At 54.9% G+C, this 12,966-nt stretch overlaps 1 protein-coding gene across 11 annotated transcripts in view; it reads left to right on the forward strand.

Annotated features, from left to right (window-relative positions):
• Positions 1-10,346, forward strand: part of TOM1L2 (target of myb1 like 2 membrane trafficking protein) — a 109,030-nt gene extending 98,684 nt beyond the window's left edge. For 7 of the 11 annotated variants that reach the window (XM_037493957.2, XM_037493956.2, XM_037493960.2 and 4 more), the window contains 3 exons: positions 2,982-3,041; positions 4,974-5,010; positions 6,148-10,345. In XM_037493957.2, the coding sequence (XP_037349854.1) occupies positions 2,982-3,041; positions 4,974-5,010; positions 6,148-6,302 (252 nt within the window). In that variant the 3' untranslated portion in view covers positions 6,303-10,345. The other 4 variants (XM_037493959.2, XM_054689462.1, XM_054689463.1 and 1 more) reach the window with 3 other exon arrangements.
• Positions 10,347-12,966: the final 2,620 nt, after the last annotated feature.

A 12,966-nucleotide genomic window follows, 5' to 3' on the forward strand; every position in this document is an offset into this window, starting at 1 on the left:
ACTTCTGAAATAGAAAAGAGAAACACACCGACTGGGAGTTAAGGGGTTGGGAGCCCTGCAGGGTGAAAGCTAAATATAACCTAGCCATCACCCTATTTCAGTCTGCCACCCCGAGGCCAAGAATTGCCCATGTCCCTGTCCCTGCCTCTCCTCTCGAAGCTCTGAGACTTCTTAGGATAGCAGAGGCTCGGGACCTGCTGGGGAAGAAGCAAGTCCAGAAAGAATCCTTTTGCCCCACTTCCTGACCCACCAAGCACTTGGGATCTCTGACCATTCTTTCTCCTCCCCAGCTTGACTCCTGGGCTTTGGGCTTTGTCTGGAGGAAGCTGGCCCTTCGGCACACTACTTATTTGGAGAAGTTTAAGAGAGGGAAGAAAAGTGTTCCCATGATCCAGCTTCTGGAGACGTTTTTTCTCCAAAGCCTGAAGAGTTTCTCAAATATCTGAGTGTTTATTTTCTGAGCGTGCTGGTTCTCAAGAGTAATCCTCCAAGAAGAAAATTGGAGCATGATTCCAGGCCACAAGGGACTTGTTTTTGAACAGTAACCAAAAAATTATGAGCAAAATCTGAAGGCGTAAGGCCCATGACCCCTTAATGGCTTTTCTTAAGCTTTTGCAGTGCATTGAAAAGCTCTGTCCATTTAATCTCCATTTCTCTGAGGTAGACTAAAGCTGGGTAGGTAAAAAGCCCAGCGTGCACTCCAGCAACTGTGCTTCGGTATATATATTTTTTTAAAGATTTATTTATTTATACAAGAACCAGGGTATAGGCCAGATGTGTGGGAGGGTGAGAGGATTCACCAGAGACAGAGCAGGGAGCAGAACAGGCAGACTGACGAAATACACTGCTGAGGGGAGCAGTGGGCAAGACAGGAGAGGTCTGCCACGCCATGTGGGACCCTTGCCGGCCAGCTGGGATCAAACCTGCGCTGCAGAGGCTGCGGACAGTTTCACAGCACTGCATTCAACTGCCTGCGCCACCAGGGGAGGCCCACGTAGGTATATTTTCTCTTTGGAGATGCAGTTGACATCCCAGGCTTTAGTTCTGGGAACCTGGTATGGCAGGCATCTTCCCAGAGGCCAGGCATTCTGACTTATAAGCATAGAGATCATGAAAATTGGCATCTCCTGTCATGGTATGTGTCACAGCAGAAGTGTCCACCAGCAAGCATGCCCAGCTGCTTTCTTTGTGACAGGGAAGGTGAGTTCTGGCTTTAAGTGCTGTTAGCCATGCATTGTCATCTGTACCTTCCAGAGTGAGAATCACCGGCTAGTTGTCCTTAGGTGTTAGTTAGTTCAGGGTGATTTGAGCTCCTTGGTATTTTCTCATTTTAACATTCTTAAGTCCCCAATAAGTCAAAATAATAAAAGAGCTACCTTGACAGAATCTTCGTAATCGGATCCAGGTTGGCTTGAACCTTTATGAAATGTGTGTGGCCTACCCATATGGGTCTGTATTTAGGCACAGAGCATGGTTAGCTTGAGCCAGGGAGCTGCTGGACTCAGCTAGCGAGCGTGTGAAGCTCCAGTAGAATACAGATACCTGCTCATCGTGTGCTGGTCTGGGCCAAGAAGTCCTTGCTCCAGTGCACACCCCAAGTCAGAGCTGGTGATAAGAAGTTCTTATTCTTTTCCTTTGTTAATCCCTTCGATATTTTTTTAGATTTGGCGAATAGTTAAGGTACTACTTATTTTAAATTCATTCTTACTCTGGTTTACAATATTGGGATGGAGCCAACTATAGACATAGGCAATTTTTCTAGACAGAGTGGGCTTTTGTGTGATCCCCTGGAAGGTAGTTCCCAAGTCAGTCCAGGTGAAGAGGCAGGTCACCTCGATTAAGACCAGTGAACTCATTTCTCTAGGCTGGGAGCCAACATTTCATTAATGTGGTTTCTGGGGGGTTAAAGGTTACCTTTACTTCTTAGCATGTTTCTCTGACAGGAGCTTAAATATTCCTAGCTAAATGCAGTTTTCACAATCCCTGCCTCCCAAGGCCCTGGGCACAGATGTCCCAGGCTTGGAGACTGCCCAGGCATTCTTGAGGTGTGTTCATTTTGCTTGGGGTGGGGGGGTCCAGTACACACACACACACACACACACACACACACTCCCACTGGCCACAATCAGTTGAACTTCTTTTCTTTGACTACTGAAGCACAGACAGCCATTGAAAGCTGGGAAGAAAGGGTGAGATTAAAGGAGGCTATTGCATTCAGGGTTGCTTTGGGATTTTTCCCCTAAAGAGACACAAAGAAGACTAAAGTCCTGCAGTCCCTTTGTCATCAAAGCCCTCGATTTTTGCTCATGTTTCTCTTAGTGGTGAAATGTGCCTGCCTTCTGTCAGCCAGGCCACACCTAGGCCCCGGGAGCCACCCTCCTCCCACTCAGAAATGCTCCAGGATACATTTTGAAATACTTTCAATGAGCAAACAGCCCTACACTCCCAGGGCTGACTGCAATACCCACCCGGCCACCTGCATCCGAATCTGGACAGACGGCCTCCCTGGTAGCATCTGGGCCCACAGGGGGGCATTTCAGTGGCGGGTGGGCCGTGCTCCTACTGTCATAAACTGACAGTTTCCAAATCAGCCTGCAGAAGCAGCGCGTTCCTGGGCTTAGAAAGCATTTGACTGCCCTAGACTGAGAGATCCCCGTGAGGTGAGAGCTGACACATGGAGTCAAAAAGTTCTCCATTTCAAGAACTCGTACTGCTGCCTCCCTTCCCTTCCCAGCCCTGCCGGTCAGCCTTGCTTCTTAGAATTGGCCTCATTGCTTTCCTCGCCTGCCATTTCACATGTGGCTGCCTTATGTTGCCCATGCCTGCTGTGCCAATTGTTTTTTTTTTTTGTTTTTGTTTTTGCTGTGTGTACATTTTGGTTTCATTTGGGGGTTGTTTTGACAATTTACTTTGTTCCGGTGTTCTGTCTTCCCTTGCCTGGCTGTGTGGGTTGCCTGGCCCGCTGCTTGCCGCCTCCATAGATCCCCGTTGCTCAGCCCTCTGTCATGGACGACATTGAGGTGTGGCTCAGGACGGACCTGGTGAGACTTGACTTTTATATTCATGTGTGGGGTGGGATGAGGCAGAGGCTCTTCTGAGGATGGGCCTTGGGACACCCACAGGGGCTGCTCACCCTGGTGCTGGAGGAGGGGGGTGGGGGGCCAGTATGGTTCCTGTAGCCCCTAACTCCTCACATCGGGCCTTTCCCTACAAAACATACTGGGGTGCAGGAGGGCAGCAGTGATGGTGGCCTGTCCTGGGTTCAGCCCCCTCGCCCTCACCAAGCTGCTGTGAGAGGCCAAACTGGGGTGTGAGTCAGCTCTAGCTGGCCCTAAAACATACACTTGCCCCTGTTACTTTTCAGTTTCGGGTGTGTATGTGTTATGTGTGCGCGCTTGGGGCTTTTGGGGGGAGAGGAGGATGTAGTTGAGGATTTTCAGGTTTTTCATTTTGATTTTTTTCTAATTGTGAAACATACACGAGTCTGGTGTTTTTTGGTTTTGTTTTTTAATCACCGTCATCGCTTCTATCTTGTGGTATCTTTGATTTAGAAGAACTCCTGCCCCAGAAACCATTGTCTTTATCCTCAGAGATAAGGCAGGAAAGCAAGACATCATGCATCTGCCGGCGGCAGCAGGTCCTGAGAAGTGAGAGCTGCAGTGGCTGGCCTCGTCACCCTCTGTCCCTTACAAAGCCCTGTCACCCTCAGCAGCCTGGGCAGGAGGTGGGGTGGGGGTTGTTGGCTGCAGGGCTAGAGGAGTGGCTTGCCCAAGGTCATAGGCTATTGGGAGTCTCCCTCAGACCTGGAGAGCCCCTCATCTCTTGCTCCGCACTACCTCCTTTTCTGGGGGCCCTGCCCCGGAGAGGAACAGGTCTGTAACCACAGTGTCTCTAGCCTGGTGACTGCGGCCTGTTGCAGACTTGGTCCCCTCCCACCCAGAGATAGGAGATCTTACATAAGGGCTCTCACTGCTCTGGGCCACCTCCCATCAGGCCAGGCTCTCCCAAGACACTCACTGCCTATCAAAGAAGCCACCCAGGTGCCAGGAGAGGACGAAAATCTTTCCCAAGGGAATGCCTAGAAAGGAATTGACTGCGATCATAGAGGCCAAGGCCCCCACTTTGCAAGACAGACCCTGTGGTCCAGAAAGGGGGAGGCACCGCCCCAACAAGGCTACACAGCAGGGCAGTGGCAAAACCAAGAAGTAAGCCCGGTCTCCTGGCCATCCCAAGACCCGGTTCACTTCCCCAGCCAGCCCGCTTCCCTGTCACTGTCTGTATAGTGAGTCCCCAGGCCCCAGGCAGCCTAGAAGCTCCAGTGATTACCTCCTTCTCCAGACAAAATACAGTCTGATCACTCTCATTGTTAAGAGCCTCCATGGCTCCCCGGGAGCCGGCAACAGATGACAGCATCTGGGCCACAGGAGGAAGCCAGCCTGCTCCTGGGACAATGCGGGGTGTTCTTCTGGGGACAGCACTCCAGCACTGCCTGGTAGCAGGCTGTGTGTCAAGGGCTTCCGGCTCCGGCCCCTCCAGGCCCTGTGCAGTCCCCAGCTGTTGGTATGGACAGTGACTTACCACAGCCCTGTGGCTGGTAACGAGGGAACACTAAGTTGAAGGGTGTCTGAGGGGGCCCTGGGCATGCCTTGGGCCCATCCTACTTAGCTCTCCTCTGGGAGTGTGTCCTAGATGGGGAGAGGCCTGCTGAGGTCCTGCCGCTGCAGCTCAGCTCAAAGAACCAGCTCACACCTTTTTTTTAAATTTTCCTTTCCAGCCCTTCTGGAGGATCAAAATCAGTTTTTTGTTTTTGCTTTTAAAAACAAAGTTAATGGTCAGTATGTTGCTATTGCTGATCTCTGGGAAGGGGGAGTTCTGCTCAGGCTGTGATAGCAGTGCCACCCTGGGGTAGCAGCTGGCAGGGAGTGGCAGCATGGTGGGTAGGCCCTAATGCCCTCTCTCTGCTCCTCCCACAGAAGGGTGATGACCTGGAGGAGGGAGTCACGAGCGAAGGTATGGTCTGGCTGAAGCTTTATGCCCCCTCCCCTGTTTTTACTGCTTCTACACCAGGCTCTGGAGGTGCCCCAGAGTTGGCACTCCAACCACCTTGGAGCACCTATAGCCAGAGCATCTCCTGGTGCTAGGCCTGTGCCAGGGCTCTGGCTATGTCCCACCAGACCTCGTGCTGATGAAGCAAGTGTCGGAAGATCATTGATGTAGTGACTATGCACACTGACTCCATCCCATGGCAACACAGCCCCCAAAACTGCACCCCTAATCAGCTTGTCCCCACCCCCTGGTGCTCAATCAAGGAACAAGACACATAACTACACACAGGGCGCCTCTCCAGGTCTAGATCCTGTGACCTCACTCTGGGGGGGTCAGTTAATGGATTAGGTGGGGAAGTTTCTGTCACGGCCCCCCACCTCCCTGCGCCCATCTTACCTCCACAGCCTCCCAGCCTCTGCCTGTCTCTCCTTGCACTGCCTCCTCCTTCTCTGCCAAACTGTCTGCTCAGACCCCCTCCATGGGCGCAGATCCTTACTGGTAGGGAGGTGGGAGAAGAGAAACGGTCTGTGGTAAGTTCAAGTGGGAACTCACCCTCCAGCTCTCCCTGCCCTGTACCAGCACTGATCTAAGCATGGAATAGCTCCAGTCAGCCGGGCAGTGGGGCAGGAATCTGTGCCCAGCTCTGTGGTTTCCCAGGCCTTTCCCAGCAGGACCCATGAGCTGGCACAGCAGGGAACCCCCTGCTTCCCAAGGTGGTGGGGGGCCTCCCTAGGTGGTGGGGCTGCACTGTCCTGCCCACCCATCCTAGAGGTGGCAGAGGTGGAAACAGAGGCAGGATGCCCAGGAACAGGATGCCCAGAATCACCCCTGGCTCTGGCTGGCTGCAGGTTTGTGGGCTGTAGGGATGGAGTCAGTATGTGCAGTCACTAGATCTTCTGACACTTGCTTCATTCCCATGAGGCCTGAGTGGGACAGAGCCAGAGCCCTCCCTCCCTGGCAGGTGGCCCAGGGCAGTGTGGCAAGGGTGGGGACTCATGCTGGGGCAACCCCGTGGGTGCAGGTGGAGTGTGGTTATTTGAACCTCAGTGTGGACCTAGCCCCCTACCAATCCTGGTCCTTGCCTTGGTTTTTGTATTGCAGAGTTTGATAAATTCCTTGAAGAAAGAGCCAAAGCTGCTGAAATGGTTCCCAACCTCCCCTCACCCCCAGTGGAGGCCCCGGCCCCGGCCCCAGCCTCCAACCCCTCCGGCCGGAAGAAGTCAGAGCGGTCTGAGGATGCCCTCTTCGCCCTGTGAGCTGTTCTGTGGTTTGGTCCCCGGGATGGCAGGTCACTTCTCGCTGCCCGGTTCACACTAGGCACTGGCCACTCCTCTCATCCCCAGCCCCACGTGGTCCTGCGCTGCTGTGTCTCCATGGAAATGCCACTGTGTTTGCTCCCAGGCCTCCCACTAGTCAGGACCAGCTTTAGCCACCTTCTTCTCTCGGCGGTGGGACAGTTGGGCTGCAGCCAGAGGCCCTGCCCTCCCTCCCCGCTCCCACCCACGGGCTCCCTCTGCCCATGTTTCCTCCCAGGAAGAGTGGGCAGTGGGCCCAGGCCCAGGCAGGGCAGTCCCCTTGGGACTATCTTCTGAGCAGACACCAGGATGGTCTTTCCTCCAATCACCTGCCCAGAGAAGGGAGTCAGGCCCCTTCCCCTGCCTGGCTCAGTGAATCTCCTTGGGCTGGCTTGTCCTCCCAGAAAGGATTTGTCTGCGCCTGTGGGTTGGTCTCCCTCCCTTTACTGCTGCTCCCTGATGCGTGTCACTTTGTGGCACTTGGCGTGCTCAGCACTTTAGAAGGTTCCATGGGGTGCCCATGTGTGCCCTCATCTCGGCGCTCTCTCCATCACTCGGCTGCTAGCCCCATGCCTGAGCGGGTGCAGCAGCTGAGCTTGGAACCAAGGGGCCCCATAGACCTGCAGGTTCTGGGGGCAGAGAGAGAGCCAAAAGGCAGAGAGAGAGCAGCATACCACCTGTGGGCAGGGGCCGAGGGGCAGGCTGGCTGGCTCCTGCAGAGAGAGCACTACCACAGACCAAACTGCCCTGCGCACACTGCACTCCGGGCCTTTCTGTGGAGGGGCCTGCACAGGGAGGAGTGACTGGTTTGCTTGGGAAAGCTCTGAGCATGCTGTGCTTTGGCCTGGCCTGTGGTAGCCTCTATCTCCAGGCCCAGCAGTAGATGCTTCTCACCATGCTTGGAGAGCCACACAACCGAGAGAGCAGAGCAGCACTGAGGTCCCTGGTCTGTTCTTTGGCATGGGTCTCAGCCTCCTCCACAGACTTTCCCAACAGCCTCACCTCCTCCCCTCAGAGTTCCCCCGGCCATGATGGCTCCCTCTCCGAGCCAACCTAAAAGGCAGACAGAGCCTGGAGCTGAGCTGCTGGGGGCTGGTGACTCCTGCTCTGTCCTGGTTCCTCGCTGTGTCTCCTGGCTGCGGGCACTGCATTCTCGCTGGGCCCCAGCCTGAGTCCTGCCTGCCCTACCTGTGTGCTGCCCCTGCAACTGCTCATCCCAGCCCGGGAGCCTCCAGGGCCCATGTCATGGTTCCAGCATGCACTGCCTGGGCGTTGGGGGCAAAACCTGCCACCTAGTTTCCCAATTCGGTGTGGTCAGCCCTTGCACCTGGCAGGATGGCCTAGAAGCCACAGCACTGGCCCAGGCAGGGAAAAGACACTGGGCTCGTCTTGGGCTGAGAGCAGTGCCGTGGGCGCTAGGAGAAGTGTTAGGACCGGGACTGGAGCTGAGGGCTGTGCGAAGCAGTAAGAGGAACCTTAACAATGCAGTGAGAGCTGCTGCCACCCCAGGGCCCCATGCCCATCTCACACTACCACAGCGTCCTCCAGGGAAGGCCCTGGACTCTGGCTGGGGCCAGCAACAGCTGGGGATATTACACTCCAGGTCCTCATAGGAACCTCCCCACTGGAGCTTGGCCAGGCTGATTCCAGTCCTGTCCCCTCTGGCTGCAAGTGCCATGCCTATGCTCCCTCCACCCCTCTCCCCAACCCTTGGTCAGCTCAAGCCCCGCTCCTCAACATTTCCCAAGGGCAGAGTCCCCTGAGGCCAGCTTGGACATTATGACTTCTGAAGTCAGCTGGTTTGATGTGAGCTGCAGAGAAGCTCGGTTGTACCCAGAGACCCCAGCTGATATCCCCAGCCCTTTGATGCAGTTTGGAAGGGTTCTAAGAGCAGGGACCTGCCTCTGCTAGCCTGCCAGGCTTGCAGTGGTGGGCAGCGAACCTTGGGTGTGGGAGCCGTGGCACCCGGCAGCCAGAGTACTCTGAGGGAAGAGCAGCCTCCTGCCTTATGGAAGGGGAAGTCACCACAAGACCAGGAACCTGAAGGGCCTAAGGGGAGAGGAGGCTCCTGGTGGTGAGTAAAGCTCAGACATTCGCCTACCTGAGGATACCCCAGCCAAGCTGCTCTCAATACTGTGGTCCAGAGCTGGCCCCCTAACTCTAGCTGATCAGTCAGACATGGCTTCGAAAGACCTGGCTGTCCCTGGTACAGCAGGGGACGGTAGATTCCTGTGGACTGACAAAACCACTAACCCACAGAGAAGTGTCAACTGCCTTCCTGGCCTGGAGCCGCCCCTCCGGTGGCTTTCCAGCACTTCCTGCTAGTACATCATGTCCAGAGGCAGCCGGCTCCTACCTGCAGGCTGAGGTGGCAATTGAGTCCTGCACCAGAAGCAAGTACAGGCCTTTGGGGGGGGGTTCTGCCTTGCTCAGTCCTGAGGCCGTAAGGACTCCCCTTGGCCCACGTGGCCTCTGACTGCCCCTGCCGTCTGGGGAGCACAGTGCTCAGGCTGTCTGATTAGGGCAAACCAGCCAGACCCCCCCACCCCGCCCCCTAGGAGAGTGAGACCCTTCTGAGCCACCAGTCTCTCCACAAGTGTTAGAAATCACAGATACAGTATGTACTTAATTACACTAAATTATTGCTGGGATTCCTTATAAGCACTAATTATACCTGATTATAGGTTAAAATATTTATTTTGTCAAAATATTTTCTTGGGGATGTGTTTAACCTTTTCTGTGTTCATTGTGTGCTGAGATGTGAAGACTAACCATTTCCTCTCACCTGCCATTTTGGCCTGTGGGCTGTGAGAATGGCACTATGTGTGGCTTGACCTGGGGCTCTGATGGGCCTTCGGCCAACCTCCCCAGAACTGTCCCTTCCTGGGCACTCCCCAGGCACCGAGCAGCGACCTGGCTAAGATGACTCCTTCACTGATCAGCATGACTGGGACAGGGGTCTCTGAAAGGGCTTGTTGCCGCCCTGGGCCAGAAGGAAAGGTGACTTCCACTCTGTCGTCTATCCTCCTGTCTCTCTGTGTGTCAGTCCCCTCAGTGTGAGTGACCATGCTGTCCGCCCTGGACCATACCTTGGCTCACTGCCCTTCTCCTTCCCCACCCAGAGGTCCAGAGCAAGGGTCTTGGGGCCGGAGAGGCCCGGGGCCTGGGCTGTGACTCGAGGCCCCAGCTGGGAGAGAGGAGGCTAGGGCTGTGGATGGCCCAGAGGAGCAGGCGCCCGACTCCTCCAGCATCATGATGCAGGCAGCCCTGCTTACCACCCACATTCCTGCCCCTCTGCTTCCTTCCCGCAGCCACACCCTCCACTTCGCCTACACACACTTCTAACTCAGTCCGGCCCTGTCTTCTGGATGACTTGATGGGCCTATGGCCTGGCAGGAGGAAAGAGCGATGGAGCAGTGCTGTGCTCGCAGCCAGCCCATCCATGAGCTCCTCCATCTGCTGTTGGGGTGTCTGGGCCACCCATGGTCAAGTGTGTGTGCACCCAAAAGATATCCCCTGAGGTACCTGCCTCTCCTAGTGCCCATCTCCAGCCCTTCCTGTCCATGGGGGTCCAAGCCGGGCTTCCCTTGCCATCACCAGCCCCCCCCCCGGGAACAGCTGTCAACCCTGGAGTCACACTGCTTTTCTCTGGATAAACCCTCCAGGCTCTCCTGGAGAGGGGGATGAATATTTATTTCCTAAAGTTTGCACTTAATTTGTAAGGTTTCTCAGGATTGTTGGGGCTTTTGAGAAAAGGAATGTGTTGAATTTGTTGTCCAGTCGTCCCCAAAAGTCTGGTGTTCTGTCACTGTCGTGCGTTTCTGAGGCAGAGCGGTCAGTTCTGGAGGACAGGTCAGTGCACTCAAGGCTCAGTGTCCATCACCCACTGGCTCTCCCTCCAGATACCGTCTCTCTAGTTTGGTTCTTGCATGTAAAATACTCCATGATAAATAAACAAGCAAACAAACCGTTCCTGTGTGATCTCTGTCCACTGTGTCTGTGCCTTTCAAAAGGCCTTTCCTGATATGACCACCCGCTTGCTTTATGCAGACGCTGCCGTGGGCCCTGCTGGGGGGGCAGCCTGGGAAACCCAATGCCCTCCCCCCGCCCCCACACCAGGCTGCCAACAGACCCTTGCCTGTCCAGGGGAGTGGGCTGGAGGAAAATCCCTGCACCTGTCCCCATTTGGCCATCGGGGCCACCCGGGTTATTTGGGGGTATTGGTTATAGCAGTCGCAGACCCGCCATGGCCTGCCTGAGTGCTCCAGGAGCAGCAGCTGTGGTTCCTCCTGTCTTCTCCTGGGTCCCAGGCCTGTGTGGGGGAGGCACTCACCCTCCCTGAAAATAGCCCAGGCCTTATGCAAGTAAGCCTAAGCCCCCTCTTCTGCAGCCCCTCAGCTGGGCTCCCTGAATTTGGCCAGGCATCAGATCTGCAGAGCTCCTGCTAGACACTGGATTTGAGAGCTGCTGTTTTAAGCATCCCGCCCCTCTACCGCCACCCTTTTTAAAAAGTTTTATTGAGATATAATCCACATAGCATATGATTTCACCCATCTAAGTATACAATTAAGGAGTTTCAGTATATTGCCAGTTGTGCACACACCACCACAATCAATTTTAGAATATTTTCATCAACCCAGAAAGCCTACTCTTTGGCAGTCACCCCCCCCCCCCACACACACACACAGCCAGCCCTGTCTCCTGTTTGAAAAGATTCTCTCCAGGGCACTGGCTGCAAGGCCGTAGCCTTCAGCAGACCTGAGGCACCGGGCTCCTTGAGGGCTGGGTTGTGGGAGCTGTGGTGCCAGCACCTTCTCACACTGGCTCAGGGGATGCCCAGAACCTTTTAGTCCCTTCAGTCTCAGAGCATGAGGATGAGCCTCAGGTGTGGTGGACTCATCAAGCCCCCAGGTAGACCTGGGACAAATGCAGACTCATCTGTTCAACCTCTCATGTGTAGGTAGAGACTGAGTTCTAGAAAGAGCCATCCTCTGGCCTAAGGTGGCCAGGGAGCACCAGCAGCACCATCACTGAAGCCCCACCTCGGACCTCCCAGGTCAGAGCCATGAATACGTGGGCAGGAAGGGTACCACCACATGACCAGCAGGTGAGGCTGCCCACCACCCTGAACACCAGCCCTTCTGTGGGGGAAGGGGCTGCCCTGCCTGCTGATAGGAGACAGGTGGGGTTGTGACCCAGGGGCCACACTGGGCCAGCCATCAGTCTGGGTCAGAAGCAGCAGCACCCAGCTCCCCTTGATCAGTTGTCTCCCTGGGCTATAGAAACTCGTGGAGGTCCTGTCTCTGGCCAATTGGAGTGTGGCAAGGCCCCAGGGGGAGCATGAGCATGGGCCTCAAGTGTGAGGGATCCATAGTCTCCAGTGTCTAAGAATAGGCATCATGGGTCCTAAGCCCATTCTGTGCCCCAGCCCTGTGTGAGGTGCCCTGGGCACTGCGCTGTGGCCTCACCCTGTGGAGAGTAGATTAATTCTGAGACACCTCCGCAGATTCACCAGGATACCCAGTTCACTTGTGCTTTCAGTCAATGTTCCTGAGACTCTGCCAGATGCCAAACGGGAGGGACTGCTCCGGTCCTGCCCTTGGGGAGCATATACCCTGACTGAGTTCCCAGAATCAAGGGTAATCTGCAGCCAGGAAGCACTGGAGCCCTCTTCCAGGGCCTGCAGGGTTGGAGGCTCTGGGAGAGCAGCCACACCCCACAGTACTCAAGCTGTTTGCAGTGCAGATGCGGTGGACAGGTCAGCCTGGGGGGAGGGGGGAGGAGGAGGGAGGTCACGCAACTGACCAGCCTCCTGAGAGGTATGTCAAGATCACTGGTGGACAGGTGCCAAGACACAGCTCCCCAATACATTAGCTATTCCTAAAAAGAAGGGGTCTGTGGAGAAAAGTTTGGGAAATCTAGAATTAAGTATCAGGACCTTTATCCTACATGAGGGTAGCTGTGAACCAAACACCTCATGTAGAGATTGTATGTTGGAACGTTTTTGGTAGTGGTAGAAAGAAACTTGATTTAATCAGAAAGAGAGATTTACGGCTTATGTAACTGAAAATTCAGGTAGTTAGCTTCAGGCATAGCTGGATCCAGCTGCTTGGGGATTTGGTCCAGAATCTGCCTCTGTCTTGGCTCAGCTTCCTCTGGATTAGCCTTTCTACATGTGACTGAAGGCTGCTTGCTGCTGTAACCTGAGTTCCTACTAGGGTGTCTTTTTCCCAATTGTTGGAGCAGAAGTTCCAGACTCTGCCCTGAAGAACCCGACAGCCAATAGAGGGATGAGGTGGGTAGCACCAGAGGCCTTGTAAAGGCAAGTCACCCAGAAATCCCATTATTTCAGAAGATCTGCCAGTTGCCCTGGCAGGAGTGCCCCTCAGAGGGGTCTGGGTGGAGTTTCCAAGCTTGGACCCTCACATCCCTGGAAGTAAAATCTCTGCTCTCAGCAGCAGGGAGTCAGCGGGACATTTCCAGAAACCTGATTGAATTCCTCCGTCTGGTGCTGTCTTCTCCCTACCCCTATGCCCACTCTAAGACCATCCTTCCCAGGGTCGCAGGCTTCAGTGTATGTTCCTGAGCAAGTCACTGCCCACTCTTGGGTCTTTATTCTCCTGAT

This window comes from Talpa occidentalis, unplaced genomic scaffold, assembly GCF_014898055.3.
Source record: "Talpa occidentalis isolate TD23 unplaced genomic scaffold, MPIMG_talOcc4v2.1 talOcc4.7, whole genome shotgun sequence".
In the NCBI taxonomy this organism is placed as follows: domain Eukaryota; kingdom Metazoa; phylum Chordata; class Mammalia; order Eulipotyphla; family Talpidae; genus Talpa; species Talpa occidentalis.